Source organism: Spermophilus citellus (genome assembly GCF_964194105.1).
Source record: "Spermophilus citellus genome assembly, chromosome: 6".
Lineage (NCBI taxonomy): Eukaryota > Metazoa > Chordata > Mammalia > Rodentia > Sciuridae > Spermophilus > Spermophilus citellus.
In genome coordinates this window covers 105456210-105483809 of record NC_138187.1, presented here as the reverse complement: position 1 = coordinate 105483809, position 27600 = coordinate 105456210, and the positions used below count along the sequence as shown (strand labels likewise).

The following is a 27600-nucleotide window of genomic DNA, read 5'->3' as shown; positions in this document are numbered from 1 at the left end:
CTTTTCTTTCCAATTGGGTGTTGGAATTGTATGTATCTCTTGACAAAATACCAGGAACTTCAACAAAGAGGATCTCTACCTTTAAATTGAGAATGTTCTCAGAAGAGTTGCCCACCCTTTCATCTGTGGCATCAATACTAGTCTTTCAAGTCTTATCTGCTTTCCCTTCTTGGCAATAAGTCATTTGCAGTGCAATAAATATATTAATAAAAAAAGGTGAGGAAGTGTGCCATGCACATAGATACAAATATCAAATGACAGCCTGCAAGAAAAGCCCCAGGGCAAGGTTGAAGAGAACCAGAAGGACCAGAGGATGGCAGAAATTGTAGGGACGGTCCAGGAGAACATGGACTGAGGTGCAGAGTGTAGGGTCTGAACCTCAAATATTGACTATTTCAGTTAAAGCTTCAAAAGAGAATAAATCCAGAGTCCCAATGAGAATTGTTTTCCTTTCAAAAGTTGGCTAAAAGCAATGATTCAAACTTGGTCAGAAAAAAAGAACATTAAGTCCAGGTAGGCCAGTACTATGTAAGGTACTATAGAGAGGCAGAGATTGCTTGTGAATTTTCCTCTTATGCCTCATCTGTTCCAGCTTTCTTTTCTCCTATCCTTCATACATCTTTCCTTCCCTAAGGAATTAAGTAATCTTTATTTTATTTTATCATTAAAATTCTTGGCCATCTTGTACCTTTAATAAAATAAAATCTTACAAACCCCCTTGACATAGAGTGTCCATGGTCCTTGTAAGAGTTCTAAATGCACAACTGGGGAATTATTATTTACAATCCATCTGTACAGATAATACAATATTATATTGGTTTCTTTATAACCAATGGCAAGAAAATTTAGATATGTATGGCAGGGGAAGATTTTGGTCATGATATAGAGCATCTCAACCTAAGTGCTTGCAATGGAAAATTACACCTGACTCATTGGCCTTTGTTAGCACTATTCCATAATAAATTGGATGTGTTGGGATGCTGAATGAGAAATAAAAGCCCTAGGATACATACCTCTCACCATTTGACTTTGGAAATCACCAGTTGACAATTAGACGTGTGTTTGAAATTCTGGGGATATTTGTGTTTGAAGTTATTATGTATTTTAAGTATTTGTCAAGGTGACAAGTTTGGACAAGATCACACATGAAAAGATCATATAGGCATGTGAGGAGAGTATAGGTCAAAGTTCTTAGAATATAGATACTTAAGGTTTACTGTGTATATATCATTCTAGAATTCGAACGTAAGGAACATAGTCTTTTCATGACCATAAACTCCAGGAAAGCCTCCCTTCAGAGTCATCACCACTTTTATCCATTATGTTTTGTTTTGTTTTGTTTTGATTTGTTAAGCATTTCCAGTTATTTTGACTATTATTATTCAGTAAACCTTTTATATTATTTAAGGCAAAAATACAACTTACACTTCTTTGACAGTAGATGCTACAAAATTCCATAGGATGATTATACCATTTAAGGCTCCAGTAACTATCAAATTATATCCTTCTCTTTGTAATAAATCCATGCAGCTCACTTCAGCATTGATAGGAGGATTCTAAAGAAAGAAGAAAAATGGACTCATAGTTAAGAATACAATATCTAACTGTAGTATGAATGCCATGTGAACAAGTTGTAATTGTCAAGTTAAAACAAAATGTCTTCTTAAAACTGTTTAAGTAAAATCTAATGAAATTTAGTATAATCTAATCTAAAGTTCGATGGTCAATCTGAAATTTTTAAGTTGAAAAACTTATTAAAACAACCAAAATATGCTCTCCTTCATGCTGGTTCCTTTCTCTCAGCCTTGATTTATTCTGCTTTACCAAACATTAGATTACGTTTCTACCTTTCTCTTCTCTTCAAACTTCTTGAAAGAATACTCTGCACTAGCTATTTTTCACTTGACTGACCTTTCTTTCACTCAGCAACCCTAATTGGCTTCTGTTCCATACCATTATGTGGCCCTTTTGATTTACCATTATTTCCATTTCTCTGTGATACTTCTCAATTATCTTGTTTTGAGTATTTGTTGGGCATCTTATGTTCATAGAATATGAAGTCAAATAGGTGATTGGAGAAGTGCATAATAATGTATTCAGATGAAGTATTGATTACCACATAATTTTAAAGCACTCTACCAGAGGCATGCATAATACTTGATGGTTAAGGGAATATTGGGACCCTGGCCCCTTCCTCTCTCTTTTACTTCCTGCCATGAGGTGAGCAGTTTCCTTCTCCAAGTGCTTCCACCATGATATTCTGGTGCAACAGTGCCAAGCAAGGACGAACTGAAACCTCTCAAATCATGAGTCAAAAATAAACCTTCCTCCTTGAAGTTGATTTTCTCAGGTACTTTATCACAACAATGAAAAGCTGACTAATACAGTTTGTGTCTCTATGGTCCTTCTTTTTCTGTTTTCTTCTTGGTATCCTCTTAGTCTGCCAACTTTTTAAATGTCAATATCATTAAGGTTTTCCTCCAATACATCCAACTCTTTCTGGGCAATCTTATTACCTTATGTTTGAATCATTATCACCATGTTAATGACCTACAAGCTTCAGGCTTGAATATTTAATTACCAATTTGAACCTTTACAGATATCTCAAAGTTAATACATCTAAGTTATTGCCCGATTTAAGCATATTCCTGGCGCTGTCCTTGAGTCCTCTCCCATTTTTTTTTAGAGAGAGAGAGAGAGAGAGAGAGAGAGAGAGAGAGAGAGAGAGAGAGAATTTTTTTTAATATTTATTTTTTAGTTTTCGGCGGACACAACATCTTTGTATGTGGTGCTGAGGATCGAACCCGGGCCGCACGCATGCCAGGCGAGCGCGCTACTGCTTGAGCCACATCCCCAGCCCCTCTCCCAATTATTTGGCATTCATCACTAATTAATTGATGGCCAATTCTGCTACTTTTATGGACTAAATATTTTTTGAAACCTTCCCTTTCTTACCATGCTATCATGATTTTGTAACTTTCAAGTCAAACAATAGCCTACTGCCTGAATTTTTGTAGTTTAATTGTCATTCAAATCTGCCACCTAAGCAGCATCAAATGTGAGCAATCCACAACACAAATGTATGTGATCCTGCCATTTCCCACATACAATCCTTTAGTGGCTTTTCATCTCTTAAAAGATGTTCAAGTGTTTTACCATCATGAGCACCATCCAGTCCATATCCACTTTTTTCTTTTTAAATCTTCATCTTCTACCACTCCAGTCTTGCTTCAGCCACACTGAGATATTTGTTGTTATCTTTCTCTGACTAAGCAATATTGTACCTCCATAAATTGATCATGTTATCTACTTCACTTGGGATTCACTCTGTCTTTTCACATCCCTTTAGAAACCCCTATCTGGGCCAAGCTAACTCCCGATAATTCTTTATATCTAACTTGGCAATTATCTTCTTCAGAAGCTCCCCTCTCACCACAGCCCTCCAAGATCTCTGCTGTACTCCCATAGCCCAGGGACTATATCTCATTAATCTTGATATTTCCAGTGTTAAGAGAACCACATGATACATGGTAAGTGCTCAGTAAAAACATGCTTTATAAGTGAAAGAGTTTTTTGGAAAGAATTTCCACATAGACTCCAATTTTTTCCGAGGTGACTTTTGCACTTTCTCTAAAGAGTAATTTTAAAATACACTGCAAAAAGGAGGTACTATAATGTTAATTTGATACATACCCAAAGTAAGAATTCAAAATCAGAGATACTGACACTTGCATAAAATCCTAGGAGGTACTTCCATTGTACTTCAATAATTTATTATATAATTTATACAATACTTTTTTCAAGGTAATTGTTTTCTTTACCTATGCAATTACTTGCCATCTCCTTTGGTTCTGACTTATTGTACATTGATCTTCATTGTGTTTTTATTAGCTATAAACAATGTCTCATACATCAATTCATATGATTGAACCTAGTGTTTCCAGTGATCCATAGCATTGGAAGAAGAAGTGGGATAAAATTACTTTATGTGGAGGCACATTTTGTTCTATTTTTTTGCACACATTTTTTGATAATGTTATTATGATCTAGGCACTATATGTATTAATTTCAAAGACCTTTTAGATAACAAAACCTAGTTATTTAAACGAGCAATGACTGGAATTCAAATTGCAGTGCTATACTGACTTTTATTTCATTATGAAGAAAAATCATATCTCTTTGTCCTATAATAGTTTCAGTTCTATAAAACAAGATATATTATTCTCTCTTAAATTATGTTACAGTTTATTCACTAATGGTAGCAGGGAAAACTTATGATTACCATCAATTTCTTCTTTTATAGCATGCAGTTTTTATTGACTGACCATTTATCCCTGTAAAAGCTGAAAAGTATGAGTGGCTTCAGCTAATATTAAATAAGTGAGGCTAATTAAGATTCTTACTTTAAAAAAAAATCAATTTTTAAAATTTTTATTCTTTTTCTATGTTCCCTACATTTTTATTGGTGCATTATAGATGCACAGAACGATGGGATTTGTGTTACATATTTGTACATGCACACAATATAACAATAGAATTTGGCCAATATTGCTCCCCAGCATTTCTCCCCTCTGGTCTAAATTTTTATGGAAACAAAGGGACAGTTTCCTTGCTTCTCCATCCATCAACCTCCAGCATCTGCCCTGGACACTTCATAGCTCAGGTATGCACATATGCATCTGCCTGTTTGAGGAGATACAAACACCTCATAAAATCTCTTTCTAAAGGGATTTTAAGAAGTTGTCAAATTCAATACATTCATCCACTTCTGAGATATTTTGAAATGCATTTGAACTCTAGTTAGTAGTTATAAACCTTTTCTTGATCACAACACTTCAAGAATCTTAAAAAGTCAAGGTGGAATTTTACTCACCATAAAAAGGGAAGAGTTACTGATACATGCAGTGATACAGGCATACCTCAAAAACATTATGCTAAATGAAAGAAACCTTACATATAAACTATAGGATTATGCTTACGTTGCATTTGGAAAAACAGATTTATGGTGAAAAAAATTGGAGCAGTGGTTTCCTCAGGGTGAGAGGCAGATGCTGAGTAGGCAGGGACATGGAGGAGCTTTATGGGATAGTAGTAATGTTCTTTATCTTGATAGGGATTTGGGTTGTACGTATTTCTCTTTAAACTCATTGAATAGATGCTTAAATTTTGTGCATTTTCTCTTATGTAAATTTCACTAAAAACAAATGTGTAAATAGTGAACTCCAGCTAATGATGCACATGCCAAAGTGTTTAGGGGTTATATGTACCTTTGCCTTCATCTTTTCTTTAAAATATATTTTTAAAATAAGATGGCCTGAAGGAATCATGGATATTGTAAAATGTTAATGGTTAAATTTAAGTGAAATAATATAGAGGTGTTCACTGAGATTATTTTATATTTGAAAATTTTTGTATTAAAATGTTGGGAGAAAATAGCTATGAACCTTGCACTCCTGAGAAAAAAATTTGCATACAATTTCACAGGCTTTTTAGACTCCCAGAAGTCTACCCATGGCCAGGAAGCTCCTGAATCCCAGGGTAAGCATTCTGGCTCTATAACTTGAAGGTCTATCATTAAGTACATGTTAGGATAAACATGTTTTTTTCCTCCTGGGTTAGGGAAAATAAGACTGGTTCCTTTCATTCTGCTTACAATTTTGGTATTAGACTATCTTGAAAAAAAATAGTCTGATGATATTCTTTTCTTATTTATATTTTAAAACAGCATTAAAAAGGGCAACAAAACAAAACAGGGCCTTTATAATTAACCATATGATGCCACAGAGCAGGATGAGAAGTTTAAAAGGAATGAAACTTTTGAAAAGAATAAAAGTAAAGTTTTGTCAAAATTGAAAAAAAATCTAGATGAAAATATATGGTATAAAAATAATAATTGGCCAAAAAAAAGTGAATTACCATTTCATGATCTTTTGATATGGTCCCAAACTTACTTCCTATTAAAATCCAGGAGAATTTAAAAGACTTTGCTATTTTTATTTTTTATTGATTTTTTAACAAAATAAATGACAGTGGAATGCATTACAATTATTATTTCACATATACAGCACAATTTTTCATATCTCTGGTTGTACATAAAGTATTTTGACACCTATTCGTGTCTTCATACATATACTTTGGATAGTTATGTCTATCACATTCCACCATCCTTGCTAACCCCCTGCCCCCTCTCTTTCCCTCCCACCCCTCTATCCTATCTATAATTCATCTATTCTTTCCATGACCTTGCTACTTTTAGAAAGATTAGTTTAAATAGGTAGATAAACAGACAGATGATATACATGATGGAAATAATAGATTGAGAGATAGATAGACAGACAGACACACAGACAGGATTCTATAGTGAAGAACACTTACAATTATTTTAAGTACTTCCTGATACAAGAAACTCATCTTTACCTAGCTTCCTAAAAGTTAGTATTGCCTTGGCAAAAATTATCATACACAAAACATACACACTAATAAGAAACTGGAAAGACACTTGGAACTTACATTGCAAAGGACTAGTATCCATAATATATATTCCTAATGATTTATACATGGGATAATACACATACATACACACACATGTTATATATAATTTCTAGTAAATGAAAAGCTTTTACTACATTAGAAGAAAAGGAGCAATCTAGATAGAAAAATGGGCAGAAGATATAAACAATTGGTCCATGTATGTGTGTGTGTGTGTACACACACAAACACATATATATGTTGTTGCCCTTTTTAATGCTATTTTAAATTATAAATAAGGAAAAAATATCATCAGACTATTTTATATATATATATATATATATATATATATATATATATATATATATAAAGTTTACTCACTATATACAAAATAAGTGCATATAAAATATAACAAGTTGTGATTTTTCTTCATGTTATATTTCATGTTATATGCATTTTACCATAATTTTTTAAAAAAAACAAAGACCAAGATTCCTAAATAGTTTATAATAATCTCCAAAATAAAATAAAACTAAATAAAATAAACTAATTAACTAAAACAAAGGAATATGAATATATATATATATATATATATATATATATATATATATATATATATATATAATTTTCCTAATAAAGGATGGTAGAGAACCAAGTATGGATAAATATTGGTTATATTAAAAAAATAACATTAGAGACATAAGTCAAAACAAAAATTAAAAACAAAAAGCTAAAATATAGGTTAGGGAGGGAATAGTAGGGTGGAAGGACATGAATAGAAGTTAGATCAGACCTTGTTTTTTATCTTGGAATACAAGTTGTTTCATAGATTTAATTTTGGAACTATTTAAATGTTTTACATAATAATAAGAAAAGTTAACTTTAAAAAGCAACTTGGGAGTCTGAGGAAGGAGTACTGCAAGTTGAAGTCAGCTTCAGCAATTTACCAAGAACCTTAACAACTTAGCAATGTCTCAAGATCCTGTTTCAAATTTTAAAAAATTAAATCAAAAGAACTGAGGATATAACTGAGTGACAGAGTGCCCCTGGGTTCAATTTTCAATACTGAAAAAATAAAGCAATGCATAAAAAAAAACGAGAAAAGTAAATTTAACTGTTTGCAGTGTTGGTGGCACAAGGAATCATTTCAAATAATTTAAAAACACAGTACATTCCAAATTATATCTACCCTTAGGACAAAAAGAACTCAAAAAAGGAAAATCTTAAATTGTTCAATCTATCAAATTTCTAATAATTTTGTTGCTTTTCTGAAACTAAAATATAACACAAAATACAATAACAATAAAATATGACATAAAAAGCATTATATAGTATATAAGGTATGGTATATAAACAATAGGATAAAGCAAATATGTAATTACGTGAATGTCATTAGCAACAAAGATTTCCAGTGTAATGGAGATATAAAATAAAAATAGCCAAAACCATCTATTCTTCAATTTGAATTGGAAAGATCAGTTTGAGCTCATGATGTATTTTCTCTTAAAAGGTTTTTCTTTGCTCTGTCCAATAAAAAGCTGAAGACCTTTGAAAAGTTATAAAAGCAAGAATCAGACTAGTGGTAAAAGACATCTCTAATTCCAGACTGATTTTTTAATACTATTTCCCACTAAAAAAGAAGAAAGGCTTCTTGGAGTAGCTTATAGATCTGGAACAAGAGATACATGGATGAGCCTGGATTATCTTCTGGAAGCTATCCAGAACTTCTGGGATCATGTCAAAAGAAATCCAGACATGATCCAAAGCTCCAACCATGTTGAAATAGGACAATCTGGGCATCAATAATAGTAAGTGTGTCTAACTGAAACACATCAAAAACATTTAAACTTGTGAGTTGACAATGATACTAAGCAAATAAAATTCACTGGCCACCTTCAGAAGATGCTAGGAAACCCACTCCTTATTTTGAATACTAAAAAAATACAGAGAAAGAGTTAATTTGCTTTCCTGTATGAATTGTATCTTCACTATAATCAAATATTTGATGAAGGAGGGTTTTTCTTTAAATACACATTTCAGTAATAAAGAAAGCCTAAGGGCAGAGAGGCAACTGGAAATGAGATAATAGCCCTAGGTAATGATCATCAATGGATTCTGACACAAAGACAACCAGTAGTTCTGTCAATCTTGATGGAATAATATCATCATCACAACATACTCCATGATAGAGATTTGTTAAAGAAAAACAAAACAAAGTTATATGAAATTAACCAATTTTAATTCCCAGATTGCAGGAAGTTCAGAACTTAAAACAATATCATAAGGATGCAACCAGAAAAACCCAGAAAGTGAGAAAATATGGAAACAAATTATTAGGGGAGAAAAAAGAAAAACCAAAAGGCATTTATATATTAAAACATATTTAAACTGGGTGTGGTGGTGCACACCTGTAATCCCAGCAGTTTGGTAGGTCAAGGCAGGATGAGAAAAAGTTAAAAGCCAGCAACTAACTTAGCAAGAAAGGCCCTAAGCAACTTATCAAGACCCTGTGTCAAAATAAAAAATAAAGAAAAAAGCTGGGGATGTAGTCAGTGGGTAAGTACCCCTGGGTTCCATCCCCTGTACTGGAAAAGAAAAGTTATTAAATAGATTCTCAACCAAATGAAACTGAGGTGCCTTGTTTTGAATCTTGTTTACTTTAAAACAAAGTAAAATAAAAAAGAATTTATAAGGACATGTGGGAAATTTGATTACCAAAAGAATATGTGAAGATTTTAAAGACCTTTTTTAAATTAGTTTAGAAAATATTTTAGAAAATAGTAGTATTGTAATTTTTGAAAGAGTCATTGTTTAGAAACAGATAACTGAAACATTTAGGGGTAAAATGACATAATGTCTGGAATTGGTTTTAAAATCTGTAGGTGATGATCATAGGAAGTTTGGCAAGATTAAAGAAAAAAAATGGCCATTCACAGAAAATATTTGAGCTGAGCAAAATAGTACATAGAAGTTCATTGTATTATCTTATGGACTTTTGTATATATACTATTTATGATTTTCCATAACAAAAAGTAAAAACTAAAAAAAAAGTTAAAACTTGAAACTTACTTTAGTATGTTGAGAAAATTTTCTCTGAACAACTAACTCAACATCTGGGAAAGGAATATCCATGTTTCTATTTTTAGATAAGGTCTTCAGATGTATAATGTGGTTTCCATCATGTAGGTGAGGCATAGGATCAGGTAGCTCCCATATCACCACAAGGAAAACATCATCTTCCCTACCCTTTAGTAGAAATTCAGGGAGTACATAGAAAGGTTAATTAATTGGTTTTACTTTGAGCTACTTTAAATAATGAAAAATAAAACATATACTGCTGTATCCATCATCCAGCTTTATCAAATATTAAGCCCTGTGTATCGCTTGCTAATATAGTTCCTCTTTCTTTTCTCCCTCCAACCAAGAATAACCAGTAAACTGAACATAGTGTTAGTCAAATGTCCTGATATTTCAGTCCTTATCAAGCTTAATCTATAGGTTCTGAATGAAGAGTCAGAATAATCAAAATGAAAAATGGTACAGTAGAACCCCAAACAATTTTGATGTGGGCAGAGTACTATATATATTTTGAAGCTCTTGAAAGGGGAATCTTTGTGACAACAGACATTGTTAGGAAGAGTATCCTGAAGACCAATTGTTTTAATAATTGATCAATTGTATTAGTCAAAAGAAAGTTGACATATCCTTGTGCTTTAGAGTATGTTACTAAGAAATTCCTTTCTACAGTACCATTTTGGATTGTGAAGACGACAAAGGAAGAGTATTGAATCAGGGAACCGCTTTACTCCTTGACCCAGCTAAAAGATTATTAGTCATCTTAATCAATGTTGCTACTGCATGATTGCTTTCCTATTCAAGACTTGTGTGATCTTAACTTCCAAAAAGAAAATAATAAAGGCAATGAGTCCTTGAATTCTAACTGACAGGGTAAGATCCACTCAGCAAGGATAAATGATGTAGCCTTCATTTTAAATGTGAAGAAGGCATTAGTAATCCTAGGTGGTAATAGAATCACAGGAAAAATAAATTAGCCTATCTCAATTCTCCCAAAACAGCCCTGAGCAGATTGCATCATTAACCTTAAAATAAACAAAGCAATTTTGGTGACAAATGGAAAAAGTGACTTGAGCATCTCTGAATGCATTATGGGTTATAAGGGACACAGCCTGCTGAGGAGCAGTTCCAGGAGCAATGAATTATTCCCAAAAGAGGATATAAGCAATGTCAGAGGTGGGTAGCTGTATGTAAATTTAACCTTCCTGATACTGGCTTTAGAGGATCATGACTAACTCTGCAGCAGAAGCTTGATGGACAGGATGCTGTGCCTGGACAGCTGTTCTTTCTGCTTTTTTGCTTGGACCTGGACGCAGTTAATTAGCAGTCTCACAGAAAGTCTGATGGATAAACACTATATTCAGTTGGCTGACCAGGGAGGAATTACATGATATTATTCACTACGTACTTTGGTTTTCCCAAGAAGATCACCTATAGCACAAATACAAAAATATAATCATAAACCTGGATAATTTTGATAGTTCCACTGAGCTCCAAGGCAAGGATCAAGTACTGGCGTTTTTCCTGAGTTTTGAGAAAAATCAGGCGTTTCAGCCAATGCTCTTCCTCTTTCCAGTCTTTCCCTTCTGGCAGCGCTTTCATCTCTTGCCCACTGCCGAAGTCCCAGATTTTAACTGTCCCTGAGCACACAAGGAAAAGACTACATGAATAACATAATTTGTGGAAAGCTTGGCTTTTAACTCAGAGCAAGCTGATCTGATTGAAAGCTGTCTGCCAACAATTTATCCTACATTTATTTCTTACTCAGATTGATAAGTGAAGCTCCCCAGGCTTGCTATGTATGAAATATATTTCTGTATGCCTTGATTTGTCACAGGCTGATAAAACCCCAATAGGATATGGCAGAGTCTCTAAATTTATGACAGTTTTTATTATGGTTTGGAGAAGTGCCCCCCCCCCCAAGGCCCATGTGTTGAAGACTTGATCTCCAGCTATGCTACTGGGAAGTGGTGGAGCCTTCAGGAGGTGGGATCTGGGGAAAGGAAGATAGGTCACTGAAGGAGTGCCATTGAGGGAGACTGTGGGACTCTGGACCTTTTTGATCTCTCTTTTTCACTTTCTGGATGCCATGATGTCAGCTCTTTCACCAAAGTCCCAATCAAGCAACCATGGACTGAAGTCTCCAAAACTACAAGCCTCCATATAGGTTGATTATTTCAGGTGTTTGTTACAGAAACAGAAAGCTGTTTTCTGTGGAAACCCTTAGACTCTTATATTTGAGTTTCCTTTCTGTTGAGTTTTCTTTCTTTTCTGTTGATTCTCCCTGTGCTTTTTTTTTTTTTTTTTTTTTACGTTACGACTTTTTCATTGTGGTAAAATTTACATACAATAAAATTCACATACCATAAAAATAGAATTTTAGGAGTTTTGACAAATATATCCCTCATGAATCTAATGTCTAAACTATAAAACGGAACATTCCATCTGCCAAGGAAAATATTCCCTATGTTTTGCAATTCATCCTTACCTCGTAGGCAGCTACTATTAGTTTTTTCTATCATCATAGAATAGTTTTGCCTATTTTTGAACTTCTGTAAATGGAACCATGGAATACTAAAGATATTAAAAAGCAAATTTTTTAACAACTACCCTCTTCCCTACACCATATTAAAGGGATTATTACAGCAATGACCTAATTTAGTCTCCTTGGTTTTTTTTTTTTTTTTTGAAACATCTGGTGTCAGCTAGGATACATGTCATTTTTCATAGTTCTACGTGTGGTGAAAACATTTTTTTTTATTGTGCATACAATCAGATGGTATGCACTGATCATAAAATTTTCTCCAATAACCTTGGGTTAACATTGCACTTATGAAATTATAACTGTCACTCATTTCCAACATTAACACGTAGAAGGAGGTCACATCCAATTTTCCAAATCTTATTGGAGAAAATTACAAACCAGTGACAGTTAATGACAGACACCACAAATATCCAGTTTTTTTTTTACTTTAATTCAGCTGCCATTTTGCAAGTACTTGTTTTCCAGTCATACCAATTCACCCAACCCTGCTGTTATGCCTCTCAAAGCAGGGCAGGCAGGGCCCATCTCCCAGGACTTTTTGTTACCCTGGCCCCCATACAGGCATTTGAACTATCACACCACAATTATTATTAATAGTTAGATAATTACAATAATCTGTCACATTTCCTAAGGTACTAACATGTTTTAGGATGTTAGTTCCTATTGATTAACAAAAGGTTTGAGGGAATTCCAGAAGATAAGAAACTATAGAGCTTAGATCTGTTTGTTACATGGGAAATAAAAAAAAAAAAAGGAATGTTGACTTTTTCCCCTTTACATTTGAAATACATTTGGTTAAAATCTAATTCTCAATGTAATAGTATTTGGTGGTGATTAGGTCATGAAGGTGGAGTCCTCAAGAATGAGATTAGTACCCTTATAAAAAAAAGATCTTAGAGAAAGCTCCCTCATCCCTTCTACCATGTTGGGGACAAAAAGGCAGCATCTATGAATCAGGAAGTGGGTCTTCACCAAACAAAAAAATCTGCCAAGGCCTTGATCTTGGAATTCCCAGCCTTCAGAATTGTGAGAAATAAATTTCTGATATTTATAAGCCAATCTATGGGATTTTGTTATATAAGCTCAGTTTCTGTATGATCAGCTTTGTTCATTTGTTTTAGGGATGAAGGAGCCAGAAGGGATGATAATCAGTGTAGTGTTGAATGCCTATTTCTAATTTATTACAAGTAGCAAATTATCTTCCTAATGGGCTTTTACGGTGGTCACCACAGTTAGAGTCCATTGGACTTGCCTTCTTAACACTTCCTTTAATCCTATCACCTCTCCCTATCCCTCTAGCTCTTATCCCTCGGCTGTAATCCTCTTGGACATCCAGAAGGTTTTCCCTGTGCTATTTTCCTTCCCCAATCAGTGATACACAAACCCTATCATTTGTTCACTAACAACATTGAACATTGATTAAGTGCTTCCCTACAGGCCCTGTACTGTGGCAGGAACTTTGGATATAAAGTGAATAGTCATTGTTCTTGTCCTTGAGGAGTTTATGGTTTCATAGGAAAATGGTCATACAAACAATTAAGAACTTATCATGTTCTCCTTCATTCCTGGCTTAGGCAGACCCCAGTCTTATGGCCCAGATTTCCTTCTACTTTGGGATATGGGCCATCAGATTTAGTGATGCAGAGAGCAGGCAGAGGTAAAACTCTTCCTAAGTGGTGGTTGGGGCAATAGTGAGAAGCAACTGATGGCTCGGGGGCAGAAGTCCATAGAAAGTCCAAGAATCCTACTTTCTGAGTTGTCCTAGCTGGAGAATCCTTGTCAATTTAATTAACATACCTCTGTGAAATAGAAATTGCCAATATTTAAAAGCATCTTAGATTACAGTGTGGGGAGCCACACTGAATTGACTACGCCCTGCAGTCCTGATGTGTCAGGTTCTGACCAACCACTGCATTCCTTGTGGCTTGGTCGGAGACTGGCTTGGATAGCAAGGAGGTCTTCTTTGTGGGTGTGTCCCTAAGGTTGAGTTACACTCACCTGTTCCCTTGTAGTCCTTCCCCTTCTGCCCTACTATGGATAGAAGGAGAGCTAGGGAAGCCGTCCTGAAGCTTGTGTAAAGGTAAATTGTGTCTGTGCTTTATTTTATATCCCTGCAAATTCACAGGAGCAATCTTAGTTCAGAGGCCCATGCTGGTCAGGGGTGGCATTATAGGACTAATAAACGTGAGTGCATGAAAATACTATGACTCTCCATCAGATATTGAGTTGCTTGATCCTTATGCCTGATAATAATTGTGTATGTCATTGAGAATTTCTATTATTACCAAGTTTTCTATGTATGTAGGGTAAGCTTATGGCTTATTCACACTGCTTTCTTATGCACTGTTCCATATGAAAACCAGTTGCATTTATTCATACCTCATTGTCTCAGCATTAATGATTGTTATTTCATGCTGCATTATCTTCTGCTCACTTTCAAAAATCAAACTTTTCCATTAGATTACTTACTTAGATTCCATCAATTGGCTTGTAAATAAGCAATTGTTTAGTAAATATGTCCCTAGAATCAACATATTCTGAGTTGCACATTCAGTTGGCCATGCACATAAAGCACACTTTTGTGGGAATTCAGAACAAGGTAAGATGAAAGGTGGGGCAGTCAGTAGCTTTCTAGTTCCTAGAAATTCTATGCAGTGCTCCACAGCTTGAGAAACACAAAATAAAATTTCACATCTGAAGCCTGACATTTTCCTAAGTTTGACATGGTATATGCCCTTAAGGAGTTTAGACATAGAAACAAGTTCAATATAAAATTCTAGGCATGCTATGCCAAGGTTGGCTAGATATTTTCTGGTCCAAAAAAATGGATCTAATGTCTGGTTTTTAGCTGATGGTATCCCAAAAATAGGATAGAATGAGTCAGTGCAACACAGATACTTCCTACCAAAGATTAAATGAGATACTGTATGTGACAGACTTTTGCAATTAGTTACAGCACTATACAAATGCAATATTATTTTTAACATCAATATCAAGACATGTCTATTACACATAAGACACTCTATCATTGTTCATTGAGGCAGAGCAAACTCTGGCATGTTTACATGTTCCAGCCTGATTCATGTTCTTTCTTCAACCCCCAAAACTTGGATTCCTAGCACAAATTCTCAAGACATTAAGCAGGGAGGCCATATTCTGGATATTAGTCTGACCATTATATGCTCCTGTGGCAAAAAAATATCCACTTTCGTCAACAGCTGCCGAAGTCACTTCAATACTGAAGCCATGAGGGTCTAGAATCTGGTATATTTGGAGGCCAGTCTCAAGTTCCCATACCTACAGAAAATAATGACAACCACAAAATCAAGTAATCTCATACATAAATACATATGCTTTTCAATTCTTAACAAAATTTTACCATATTCAAGACAGCCTCCAAATTTGTACTCTGCATGTCTCCAACATTTCCCAATCCCCTGCCCTAAGGGCTGGTTTGATCAAAGAATGTTGGTTTGCTCTGAATAAATGCAGAGCTGTTTAAATGTTATTATGCTATCATGCAGTATGCCCGCTATAAAAGTAGATGGCAGAGGCAGCCAGCGGCTTCCATTCCAGGCAGTGTCTGGCTGTGGGGAAAGTGGTCAGTTGTTACTTGCTTTAGTTTTCAGTTTCCCCCAAAGGCCCATCTGTTAAAGGCTTAGTCCCCAGCGAGGTGTTATTGGGAGGTAATAAGACCCTAGTGGGAGGTTTTCAGTCTTTGGGAATGTGCCTTGAAATGGATTGTAGGACATGGATCCTCCTCGTTCTCTCTTTTGCTTCTTGGTGTCCATGAGGTGAGCAGTTTACTCTACCTTGCACTCCTCCCATGTTGTGCTACTTTACCCCAGTCCCAAAAGCAATGGGGCTAACCTACCATTGTACTGAAACCTCCAAAACCATGAGCCAAAATAAACCTTCCCTCTTTATTAAGTTGGCTGTTTCAGGTATTTTGTTATAGCAATAGATAGCTGATTGACACATTACTGTAGATGTGAAGTAAGGTTAGCAGCAAAATAAAGATGTAACAAAAGCAAGGCAGAAAAAAAGATCAAATTGGATGTATTTCCATGACATACATACAAATGAGCCAGGGATCATGGGACAGAATATGTGAACAGCTTGCTATGTGAGAGAGTCCTAAGGCAAGAGCTCGCTAATTGTTCTAAGTAGTTCTCTGACTAGAGACACAAACCTAGAGGGAGAAGCAAAGAGAGACAAGGGTAGGGCAAGACTCAGAAGGGGCCATCTGTGAAATTAGGCTGGAGGTAATTTGAAAATCCAGAAATGTGTCAAAATTCATCTTTATCTCTCTTTGGTAACACAGAAGAAGCTAGAAACCTATATTTGTAGACTTGCTCTCTGAATTTCTCCCCCTTGTAAATTAGACTTCCAACTAAATTACAAAATTTAGCTAGCACTACTAGGTGATTACACTTGAGATTTTGGTGGGGGGGGGTGGGCAACTGTACAAAGGGTCAGAGATGGGAAACTGTATTTTTCCTCCAGGGAAAGAGAGCTGTTAAAGTTAAGTGATGAGACCATGCGAGGAGATGTAACTGATGAAATAATCTGAGAGCCAGAAAATGGAGGGCCGCTGGCTGAGAAGTAGTATAGCCAGGATTTGAATAAAGTCACCCAGGTCCTACAGCTCATGTTCTCGACCTCTGAGTGTCCCTGGGTATAGATAAGGTCTTCAAAGGAAAAAGAGAAATCTTGGTCACTACATGAATGGGTTTTAGGTCATCCATCTCCAGCCTAAAGTACAGTCCCTCTCCACCCAATCAGGTATAAACTCTACCTAGATGAATTCCTTTTCCCTCTTTTGTCCTTCACAGGGAGGACAGTTTCCCCTTAAGAGGCCATTATTGTAGGAGAGCAGGACAGATCTTAGTTTTACTTTTTGTCTAGTTACTTTCTTTTAAAATTATCTTAAGTGATAATTAACTAACTGCACTCAGGAGCTCCTTTATTTGGCGTGAAAATTTCCAGCAGATGTGCACAAAATATCAAAAATTGAGAGGGAATTTGAAGGGTTTCTTGAGGAATGCATTTTACCAGTTCATGTGTCTCTCTCCTCTTAGAGAATATGTGTGAAATACCTGTTGCAAAAAACTCTAGCTATTGATGCCAGGCAATAGCAGTGGTTACTGACAGACACGGTTAGCACAGGCAGGTATCCCAGCCTCTGCACACAGCAACAGTGGAGCTACCAGGGTGGAGCATAAAAGTCAAGAGGATTTACAGCAGGTAAACCTGGGTTCATATCCCAGTCCTCGTGTTTACTAACTATATTATCTGGGGGAAGTCACTTCAGCTCTGAGCTGAACTTCATTAAAATGGAAGTTTTCATCTGTCCACAGAGAACTTTCATGAATTAAATGAAATCACGGACAATATGCTCTTGGCATCCTCCTATAGGGGTCATAGCAAACATATATCAATTTTCTTTCCCTCCTTCTCAGCATACACTGTTCTACTCACAGTTCAACTGTGAATGGAAAAATGGAATCAGGATAGTTTTCCCTCCTTGATATATTTCCTTTTACATTTCTAAAATGATAGTGAAAGTAGCCTTATTTATTCAAATAAGCATGTGACTTGGTAGCAAGAAATATGAGCTGGCTTAAAATGCTTGTTTTTCATGTATTCATTAAAGCTTAAAAGGAGTTCCAATGTGCAATCTCATCATATGCACCACTACATTTACTTAGTCATGCAATGATTTATATAATCACACAAAGCAGAGAAAATTCCATTTGCTCTGCCTTTATCTATTGAAAGAGCCGATATGTACTCACCTTAATTATGGATTCAGAACAGATAGTGAGTACTTGGGCAAAATATGTGTTATAAAGTATGACGTTGATTTCTCGATCATGAGTGTGAGGAACCTGTTTTGTATCCTGTATCATCTTAGTTGAAGGATACATATCTATAACACTTGATCCTGAAACAGAAGTAAGCATCTCATAAGTATTCAATATTAGACCTTTGGAGTTTACCCAACCACAATCAGTGAGATTAATAATATCAATACCCAGGAAATTTAAGAAGGTGAAAATATATCCAATTACTCTACAACATTTTTGACAAATAAAGCATTTATTTTGAACTTCATTATTTTTCAAGTGCAGGTCACTTGGACTTCACTGGCATACCTTTTCTAGTGATCCCCAATTAAAGCTTAAAAGGAGTTCCAATGTACAGTCTCATCATATGCACCACATTTACTTAGTCATGCGATGATTTATGTAATCACACAAAGAAGAGAAAATTACATTTGCTCCGCCTTTATCTTTCTTTTTTTTTTTTACGTCTGCCTGCATGTTATTTTATTTTTATATTATTTATTGGTTGTTCACAACATTACAAAGCTCTTGACATATCATATTTCATACATTAGAATCAAGTGGGTTATGAACTCCCATTTTTACCCCAAGTACAGATTGCAGAATCACATCGGTTACACATCACATTTTTACATACTGCCATATTAGTGACTGTTGTATTCTGCTATCTTTCCTATCCTCTACTATCCCCCCTCCCCTCCCCTCCCATCTTCTCTCTCTACCCCATCTACTGTAATTCATTTCCCTCTATGTTTCTTATCCCATTCCCCTCATAACCTCTTATATGTAATTTTGTATAACAATGAGGGTCTCCCTCCATTTCCATGTGATTTCCCTTTTTTTCTCCCTTTCCCTCCCACCTCATGTCTCTGTTTAATGTTAATCTTTTCTTCCTGCTCTTCCTCCCTGTTCTGTTCTTAGTTGCTCTCATTATATCAAAGAAGACATTTGGTATTTGTTTTTTAGGGATTGGCTAGCTTCACTAAGCATAATCTGCTCTAGTGCCATCCATTTCCCTGCAAATTCCGTGATTTTGTCATTTTTTAGTGCTATGTAATACTCCATGGTGTATAAATGCCACATTTTTTCATCCATTCATCTATTGAAGGGCATCTGGGTTGATTCCACAGTCTAGCAATTGTGAATTGTGCTGCTATGAACATCGATGTGGCAGTATCCCTGTAGTGTGCTCTTTTAAGGTCTTCAGGAAATAGTCTGAGAAGGGCAATAGCTGGATCAAATGGTGATTCCATTCCCAGCTTTCCCAGGAATCTCCATACTGCTTTCCAAATTGGCCGCACCCGTTTGCAGTCCCACCAGCAGTGTACAAGAGTACCCTTTTCCCCAAATCCTCGCCAGCACTCATTGTTGTTTGACTTCATAATGGCTGCCAATCTTACTGGGGTGAGGTGGTATCTTAGGGTGGTTTTGATTTGCATTTCCTTGACTGCTAGAGATGGTGAGCATTTTTTCATGTACTTGTTGATTGATTGTATGTCCTCCTCTGTGAAGTGTTTGTTCATGTCCTTGGCCCATTTGTTGATTGGGTTATTTGTTTTCTTATTGTCTAATTTTTTGAGTTCTTTGTATACTCTGGATATTAGGGCTCTATCTGAAGTGTGAGGTGTAAAAATTTGTTCCCAGGATGTAGGCTCCCTATTTACCTCTCTTATTGTTTCTCTTTCTGAGAAAAAACTTTTCAGTTTAAGAAAGTCCCATTTGTTGATTCTTGTTATTAACTCTTGTGCTATGGGTGTCCTATTAAGGAATTTGGAGCCCGACCCCACAATATGTAGATCAGAGCCAACTTTTTCTTCTATCAGACGGAGAGTCTCTGATTTGATATCTAGCTCCTTGATCCACTTTGAGTTGACTTTTGTGCATGGCGAGAGGAGGGGATTCAGTTTCATTTTGTTGCAAATGGATTTCCAGTTTTCCCAGCACCATTTGTTGAAGATGCTATCCTTCCTCCATTGCATGCTTTTAGCCCCTTTATCAAATATAAGATAGTTGTAGTTGTGTGGATTGGTTTCTGTGTCCTCTATTCTGTACCATTGGTCCACCCGCCTGTTCTGGTACCAGTACCATGCTGTTTTTATTACTATTGCTCTGTAATATAGTTTGAAATCTGGTATCCCTATACCACCTGATTCACACTTCCTGCTTAGAATTGTTTTTGCTATTCTGGGTCTTTTATTTTTCCATATGAATTTCACGATTGCTTTATCTATTTCTACAAGAAATGCCATTGGGATTTTGATTGGCATTGCATTAAACCGATAGAGAACTTTTGGGAATATCGCCATTTTGATGATGTTAGTTCTGCCTATCCATGAACAAGGTATATTTTTCCATCTTCTAAGATCCTCTTCTATTTCTCTCTTTAGGGTTCTGTAGTTTTCATTGTATAGGTCTTTCACCTCTTTTGTTAGGTTGATTCCCAAGTATTTTATTTTTTTTGAGGATATCGTGAATGGAGTGTTTTTCCTCATTTCCGTTTCAGAAGTTTTGTCACTGATATACAGAAATGCCTTTGATTTATGTGTGTTGATTTTATATCCTGCCACTTTGCTGAATTCATTTATTAGTTCTAGTAGTTTTTTTGTAGACCCTTTTGGGTCTTCTAGGCATAGAATCATGTCATCTGCAAATGGTGATAATTTAAGTTCTTCTTTTCCTATTTTTATGCCTTTAATTTGTTTCGTCTATTTGCTCTGGCCAGTGTTTCGAGAACTATATTGAATAGAAGTGGTGATAGGGGGCATCCCTGTCTTGTTCCAGATTTTAGAGGGAATGCCTTCAATTTTTCTCCATTCAGAATGATGCTAGCCTGAGGCTTAGCATAGATAGCTTTTACAATGTCGAGGTAAGTTCCTGTTATCCCTAGTTTTTCTAATGTTTTGAACATAAAGGGATGCTGTACTTTGTCAAATGCTTTCTCTGCATCAATCGAGATGATCATATGGTTCTTATCTTTAAGTCTATTAATGTGGTGAATAACATTTATTGATTTCCGTATATTGAACCATCCTTGCATCCCAGGGATGAATCCTACTTGATCATGGTGCACAATTTTTTTGATGTGTTTTTGTATTCGATTCACCAGAATTTTATTGAGGATTTTTGCATCTAGGTTCATTAGAGATATTGGTCTGTAGTTTTCTTTCTTTGAGGTGTCTTTGTCTGGTTTCGGAATCAGGGTGATGTTGGCCTCATAGAATGAATTTGGAAGAGCTCCCTCTTTTTCTATTTCCTGAAATAACTTGAAAAGTATTGGTATTAATTCTTCTTTAAAGGTTTTGTAAAACTCCACTGTATACCCATCCGGTCCTGGGCTTTTCTTGGTTGGAAGTCTTTTGATTGCTTCTTCTATTTCATCTATTGATATTGGTCTGTTTAAGTTGTGAGTATCCTCCTGACTCAGTCTGGGCAAATCATATGACTTAAGGAATTTATCGATGTCTTCACTATCTTCTATTTTATTGGAATATAGGTTTTCAAAATAATTTCTAATTGTCTTCTGTTTTTCTGTAGCGTCTGTTGTAATATTGCCTTTTTCATCCCGTATGTTAGTAATTTGAGTTCTCTCTCTTCTTCTCTTCGTTAGTATGGCTAGGGGTCTGTCGATCTTATTTATTTTTTCAAAGAACCAACTTTTTGTTTTGTTAATTTTTTCAATAGTTTCTTTTGTTTCAATTTCATTGATTTCTGCTCTGATTTTAATTAATTCTTGCCTTCTGCTACATTTGCTGTTGTTTTGCTCTTCCTTTTCTAGGGCTTTGAGATGAAGTGTGAGCTCATTTATTTGTTGGTTTTTCCTTTTTTTGAGGAATGACCTCCCGGTGATGAATTTCCCTCTTAAAACTGCTTTCATTGTGTCCCATAGATTCCGATATGTTGTGTCTGTATTTTCATTTATCTCTAAGAATTTTTTTATTTCCTCCTTTATGTCTTCTGTAACCCATTGATCATTCAGTAACGTATTGTTCATTGTCCACATGATGTAGGATTTTTCCTTCCTTCTTTTATCATTGATTTCTAGTTTCATTCCATTATGATCTGATAAAGTGCATGGTATTATCTCCACCCCTTTATATTTACTGAGGGTTGCCCTATGGCATAATATATGGTCTGTTTTTGAGAAGGATCCATGTGCTGCTGAGAAAAAAGTATATCCACTTGATGATGGTTGATATATTCTATATATGTCAGTTAAGTCTAGGTTATTGATTGTGATATTGAGGTCAATAGTTTCTTTATTCAACTTTTGTTTGGAGGATCTGTCCAATGGTGAGAGAGGTGTGTTGAAGTCACCCATGATTATTGTGTTGTGGTCTATTTGATTCTTGAACTTGAGGAGAATTTGTTTTATGAACGTCACAGCGCCATTATTTGGTGCATAAATATTGATAATTGTTATGTCTTGTTGGTGAATGGTTCCTTTTAACAGTATATAATGTCCTTCCTTATCCCTTTTGATTAACTTAGTCTTGAAGTCGATTTTATTCGATATGAGAATGGCCACCCCTGCTTGCTTACGAGGACCGTGTGCGTGGTATATTTTTTCCCAACCTTTTACCTTGAGCCTGTGTATATCTTTTCCAAACAGATGTGTCTCCTGGAGGCAGCATATTGTTGGATTTGTTTTTTTAATCCATGTTACCAGCCTATGTCGCTTTATTGGAGAGTTTAAGCCATTAACGTTTAGAGTTACTATTGACATATGGTTTGTACTTCCTGCCATGTTTGATTATTTATCTCTTTTTTTTTCTAATTTAGTTTGTTTCTCCATGATTAGCTTTCCCCCCGTCCTCTGTCTTTACTGAGGCACTTCCCGCTGATGGTTTTGGTTATTGTTTTTCATTTCTTCCTCGTGTAGAGTTTTGCTCAAGACGCTTTGCAATGCTGGTTTTCTGGCTGCAAATTCTTTTAGCTTTTGTTTATCATGAAAGATTTTTATTTCGTTGTCATATCTGAAGCTTAATTTTGCTGGATACAGAATTCTTGGTTGGCATCCATTGTCTTTCAGTGTTTGAAATACGTTGTTCCAGGATCTTCTCGCTTTCAGCATCTGTGATGAAAAATCCATTGTTAACCTTATTGGTTTACCCCTAAATGTAATCTGCCTCTTTTCTCTTGTAGCTTTTAATATTTTCTCTTTGTTCTGTATATTGGATATCTTCATAACAATGTGTCTTGGCGTTGGTCTACCGTGATTTTGTGTGCTCGGTGTCCTGTATGCATCTACAATTTGTATATCTGTTTCCTTTTTTATTTCTGGAAAGTTTTCTGTAATTATTTCATTCAGCAAGTTACTCATTCCCTTGGCATGAATCTCTGTGCCTTCCTCTATCCCGATGACTCATAAGTTTGGTTTTTTTAAGTTATCCCAAATCTCTTGGATGTTTTTCTCGTGATTTTTTACCAGCCTATCTGAGTTGGCTAGACTCTTTTCAAGATGATATATTTTGTCTTCATTATCTGACGTTCTGGCTTCTACTTGCTCCACTCTGTTAGTGATACTCTCGATTGAGTTTTTAATTTGGTTTATCGTTTCCTTCATTTCTAGAATTATTGTTTGATTTTTTTTATAATCTCTATCTCCTGATAAAGATGCTTAACTTCTTCTTTTATCTGTTTATGTAATTCATTTTCAATGTGATCTTTAAGGTTCCTTTCCATCTGTCTAAGGTGTTCCTTGAGTTCTTTATATGGCCACTTTTCTGATGACTCCAGGTCCTCCTGAATATTTAGGCTGTCCTTCATTGTTTGTACTACTTTTCTTCCTTGCTTTTTTATGCTCATGATACTTCTTGTTCTGTTTGACTGCTGAGTTACTGTTTACTCTTATAAATTTATTTGATGCTTGGGAGGAGAGGTATTAGAAGGGAATGGAAGAAGTCACTAAAGAGAATGAGTGTAATCAGGTAGAATTCAAGAAAGGGGGAATAAGAAAATTGAAAAGAAATGAAAAGACAAAAGAAAAAAAGTGAAAAGAAAGAAAAAACGAAAAAAATAAAAATTTAAAACAAAAAAAAAAACGCCTTTATCTTTCAAAAGAGCCGATATGTACTCACCTTAATTATGGATTCAGAACAGATAGCATTTTATAGTACACTTTTTCCTTTCTCTATCATGCCTACTAATGTCCTTCCATTTGGTGCACAGCAGTGATGGGAATGACCAACTTTCTGCTGAAGGTGAACTTCTAATAAGTGGTTGAAATTAGTGTTAGAGAGTCCTTTTCAACCAACAAATGATAAATCACTCCGTGAGTTTGATCTTACTAAATATAATGAATGGGAATAATTCTAAGCCAGTGCTTGCAATATCGGTAAGAAAGGTTAATTTCCAAAATGACATAGTGACAGATGCAGTTAGTATGGCCATGAGATGGAGAGCAGGGATTCTTGCACTTTTAAGAGGGCATTTGGTTTGGTTTTATAGCTGTACTATAAATTTCAAGTATTGACTCTCAAAATCAACTAATGGTATGTTCGGTTTTAGTGTAATATATAGAAATATTAATAACAATATCAAAGCATCCTGTCATTAAAATAAATATAAAACTTCTTCCCCATTTTATTGAGGTGGAGATTAAGTTACTAACAGCAGACTTATTTTTCATTTAATTTTTCAAATCTTTCCAAAGAAATCTCCACTTTAAAAGTTTTAGCAGGAGGTACTAAACACTTTCCTAAAGTGCTTACATTTTAAGAAAAAAAATCTGTTTATGTGTGAAGAAAGACTGAAATGGTTCATCTGAAAATATTTCTCAATTCGAATACTTCAATATGGAAATGTGAGAGGCATATGGTAACCAGATAATCAAACCACATTTGGAACTTCTTGGTAGATTTCTTAACATTACACTGACAATAACTAACTTTATTTAAAATTCATAACAACAAAGCTAGATATGCTTATGGACATGGGGCAGTTTTCTACTTTTTTGGTTGGTTGTACTACAACTATGGAATCAATGCAGTACAGAGAATGAATGTGGATTTAGGAGTCAGAGCTTTAAGATCGAATTATAGTACTATATTTTAGCCTTCATCAGTTGAACTGAACTGTTTGAGATTATCTTTCTATCTACAAAATAAAAAGTTAATAATTTCCATTTCATATGGAATTGCATAAAGTAAAAAAAAAAAAGTATACCAGTTGTCATTGCCTTAATAAGAATGATAATGATAATGATAGTGCCAGTAACAACATATTCTGCAAAGCATTTCCAGAATGTGGGACTGCTGTCATTGCAGCTTAGAATACTACTATATAGGGAAGCTTCATGTGAATCAAGCATGAATTAATAAGTTTCATGTAATTCTTATGTCAAGTTCATGGCTATAGTCAACACATGCAGTTTTAGTGGCTAAGCAATACACACAGAGTTCTGTTTTTACAAGCAGACATACTACCAAAATTACATAAAATTAGGAAGAATCTTGATTTTTCTTTTCTTCCTTCTTTTATGTTGTTATATTATACTCTGATTTGAAACTTAGTAGTTACTCTGATGATAAATGGGATGGAAATGCCAAATCCAGTAGTCAAACATGCAAGTTGGGACACTAAGAAAATTTGCCAGCTGTTTTTAGAGGAGGTCATATAAAAGAGGGGTGCTTACAACTGGAAATAAGTTCTGTTTTATGAGGTGGAAAATTACTTATCCAGCATGAAGTGCTAGGTCACTCCTAATCCAGTGAGGAAAAAATCAACACAAAGGTTAAAAATAATTATTTTCTCCATCAGAGATAGCACTAGTCATTTCCCTATTTTAATTAATCCCACAGGAACTCAGAGCAGGTGGTCAGTGAGAATATGCTTAGGAAATGTAATTCTGGCTTAGTGTTCCAGAAGGAAGGACTACTATTAATATCATTCAGTTTATCTTCTAAAGCCTAAGGATGCGCCAATGAACAGTGTTCAACCTAAACGCCCAGCAGGGTATCTTGTCGATATAGTTGTGTCTAAGAGGGCACAATAAAAATTGGTAACAAATCTGTTGGCATCAGCACTGGATCCTAGTCTCTCTTTCCACTGCTCTTTGTTTAGAAGCAAATGCAGCTGGGAGGGTCTGTATCCTTTCTGAGTAACTGGGTGCTACCAGAATTCATGGGGCCAAATTGCCTGACTGTGGAAAAGGGGCTAATGCTGGTGCATGCTGGGGTCACCATTCTAAGACAGGATCACATTCATGTTATCCAAGGTCAAAACAGAGCTGCATATGGGAGCTGGATTTCCCCTAGATGTAGCAACAGTTTACAGTCCTCTTTGCTGCTTCACACAGGCTATGTGTTCTTAGCTCTGAGGACTTAAAGAACTAATCTGATATATTCAGGAAAGTGCAGTTACACATTTCATCCATCTACCCATATAATAATAAGAAAGAATGGAATAAAAAGAAATATCTACTGTGGTAAATGATGCTTGGTTATTTCCCCTTCTCATTTTTTTCCATAGTAAGTGCTCAAGTATTAATTTTTTTAAAGGTTAAAAATCAAGGTGTGAGTTTTATTTGCCTGTGTTTGGGTATGCTTACCTGCAATAAGCATGCCATGATTGGTATCATATATCATAGAATAAATCTGCATGTCTCCTGGTCCTCCCTGGCTGTCATGGAAGACTTGTAACAGGGAGAGAGTCTGTATATCCCACACCCTGAAAACCTGGGGGAATAAAGCACAGAATTCACCATTGTTTATACTTTGTCTTTCTCACTCAAGACATTTAGGGAAAGCATTTTCAGAGTCTGTAAAGTCTGCAGGGAAGTACAATTTATTTCATGAGCACACATTTGCAAAGCTCCAATTTGGTTCTTGGCTCATTTATTGTTCATTAATATCAGAGGAAAACAACAACAGTGATTAAAGCCCTGCTCAGAATTATACCTGAGGAAGGGACTTTTTCTATTGTTATAGTGGGGAGGGGAGAATAGTATTTTTACTATTTAAAAATGTGGAGAAATAATAATAGACGGATCATAACTTACTGTTGAATTGAAGCCACATTTTTCTTTTTGCCATGAATAAGAAACTAGGGAGACTCATAGTTTAGGTGGGAGGCTTCAAATTGTTCTTTTGTGATTTATAAAGATGGGAACATCTTACTAAGTGAGGTTTCTAAGAACCTCTCGTTCCCCGTGTACAGATATGTAAGAATTATGGAAAGTAGTTTTTAGGGATGATATAAATAGAGTAAGAAAATAGGGAAATGGTTTATTGCTCTGCTTTGAGAGGGGACAGAGAACTATACAATTATTCAAATAAAACTTGAGTTCAGAAAACTAGGTCAAGTTTACATTTTGTCACCTGAAATAACTGGTCTTAGCCTTCTTCATTATGCTGTATTTATTTTTCTAGTAAGTTACAGTGTAACAGAATTTCAGAAATAAGTGTGCTTTGATCAAGGATTACATTCCTTGATATGCATTATCTCTAAATAAAATTTTTATATCATAGCAATTACTGTTAACTAATTAAATTAGACAATGAATGGTTTTGGACTTATATGGGGGTATTTCCATTTTAAGTAGAAAATATTGCAAGTAAAAATATATTTAATACACCTAATCTACTGAATATCACAGCTTGGCCTAGCCTACCTTGAATGTACTCAGAATACTTACAATTGGACAAAACTATTTAACACAAATCC

The 27600-nt window shown here is 35.3% G+C and overlaps 1 protein-coding gene across 1 annotated transcript in view; it reads right to left on the bottom strand.

The window, feature by feature from the left end:
• WDR64 (WD repeat domain 64) overlaps window positions 1-27600 on the bottom strand; it is a gene marked incomplete at both ends in the record, with an annotated part of 144767 nt that overhangs the window by 27868 nt on the left and 89299 nt on the right. Inside the window, 6 exons of the mRNA XM_081298203.1 lie at window positions 1426-1556; window positions 9538-9714; window positions 11008-11183; window positions 15262-15385; window positions 17887-18035; window positions 26486-26612. Of these exons, the coding sequence (XP_081154329.1) occupies window positions 1426-1556; window positions 9538-9714; window positions 11008-11183; window positions 15262-15385; window positions 17887-18035; window positions 26486-26612 (884 nt within the window). The remainder of the gene's footprint in view (window positions 1-1425; window positions 1557-9537; window positions 9715-11007; window positions 11184-15261; window positions 15386-17886; window positions 18036-26485; window positions 26613-27600) is intronic.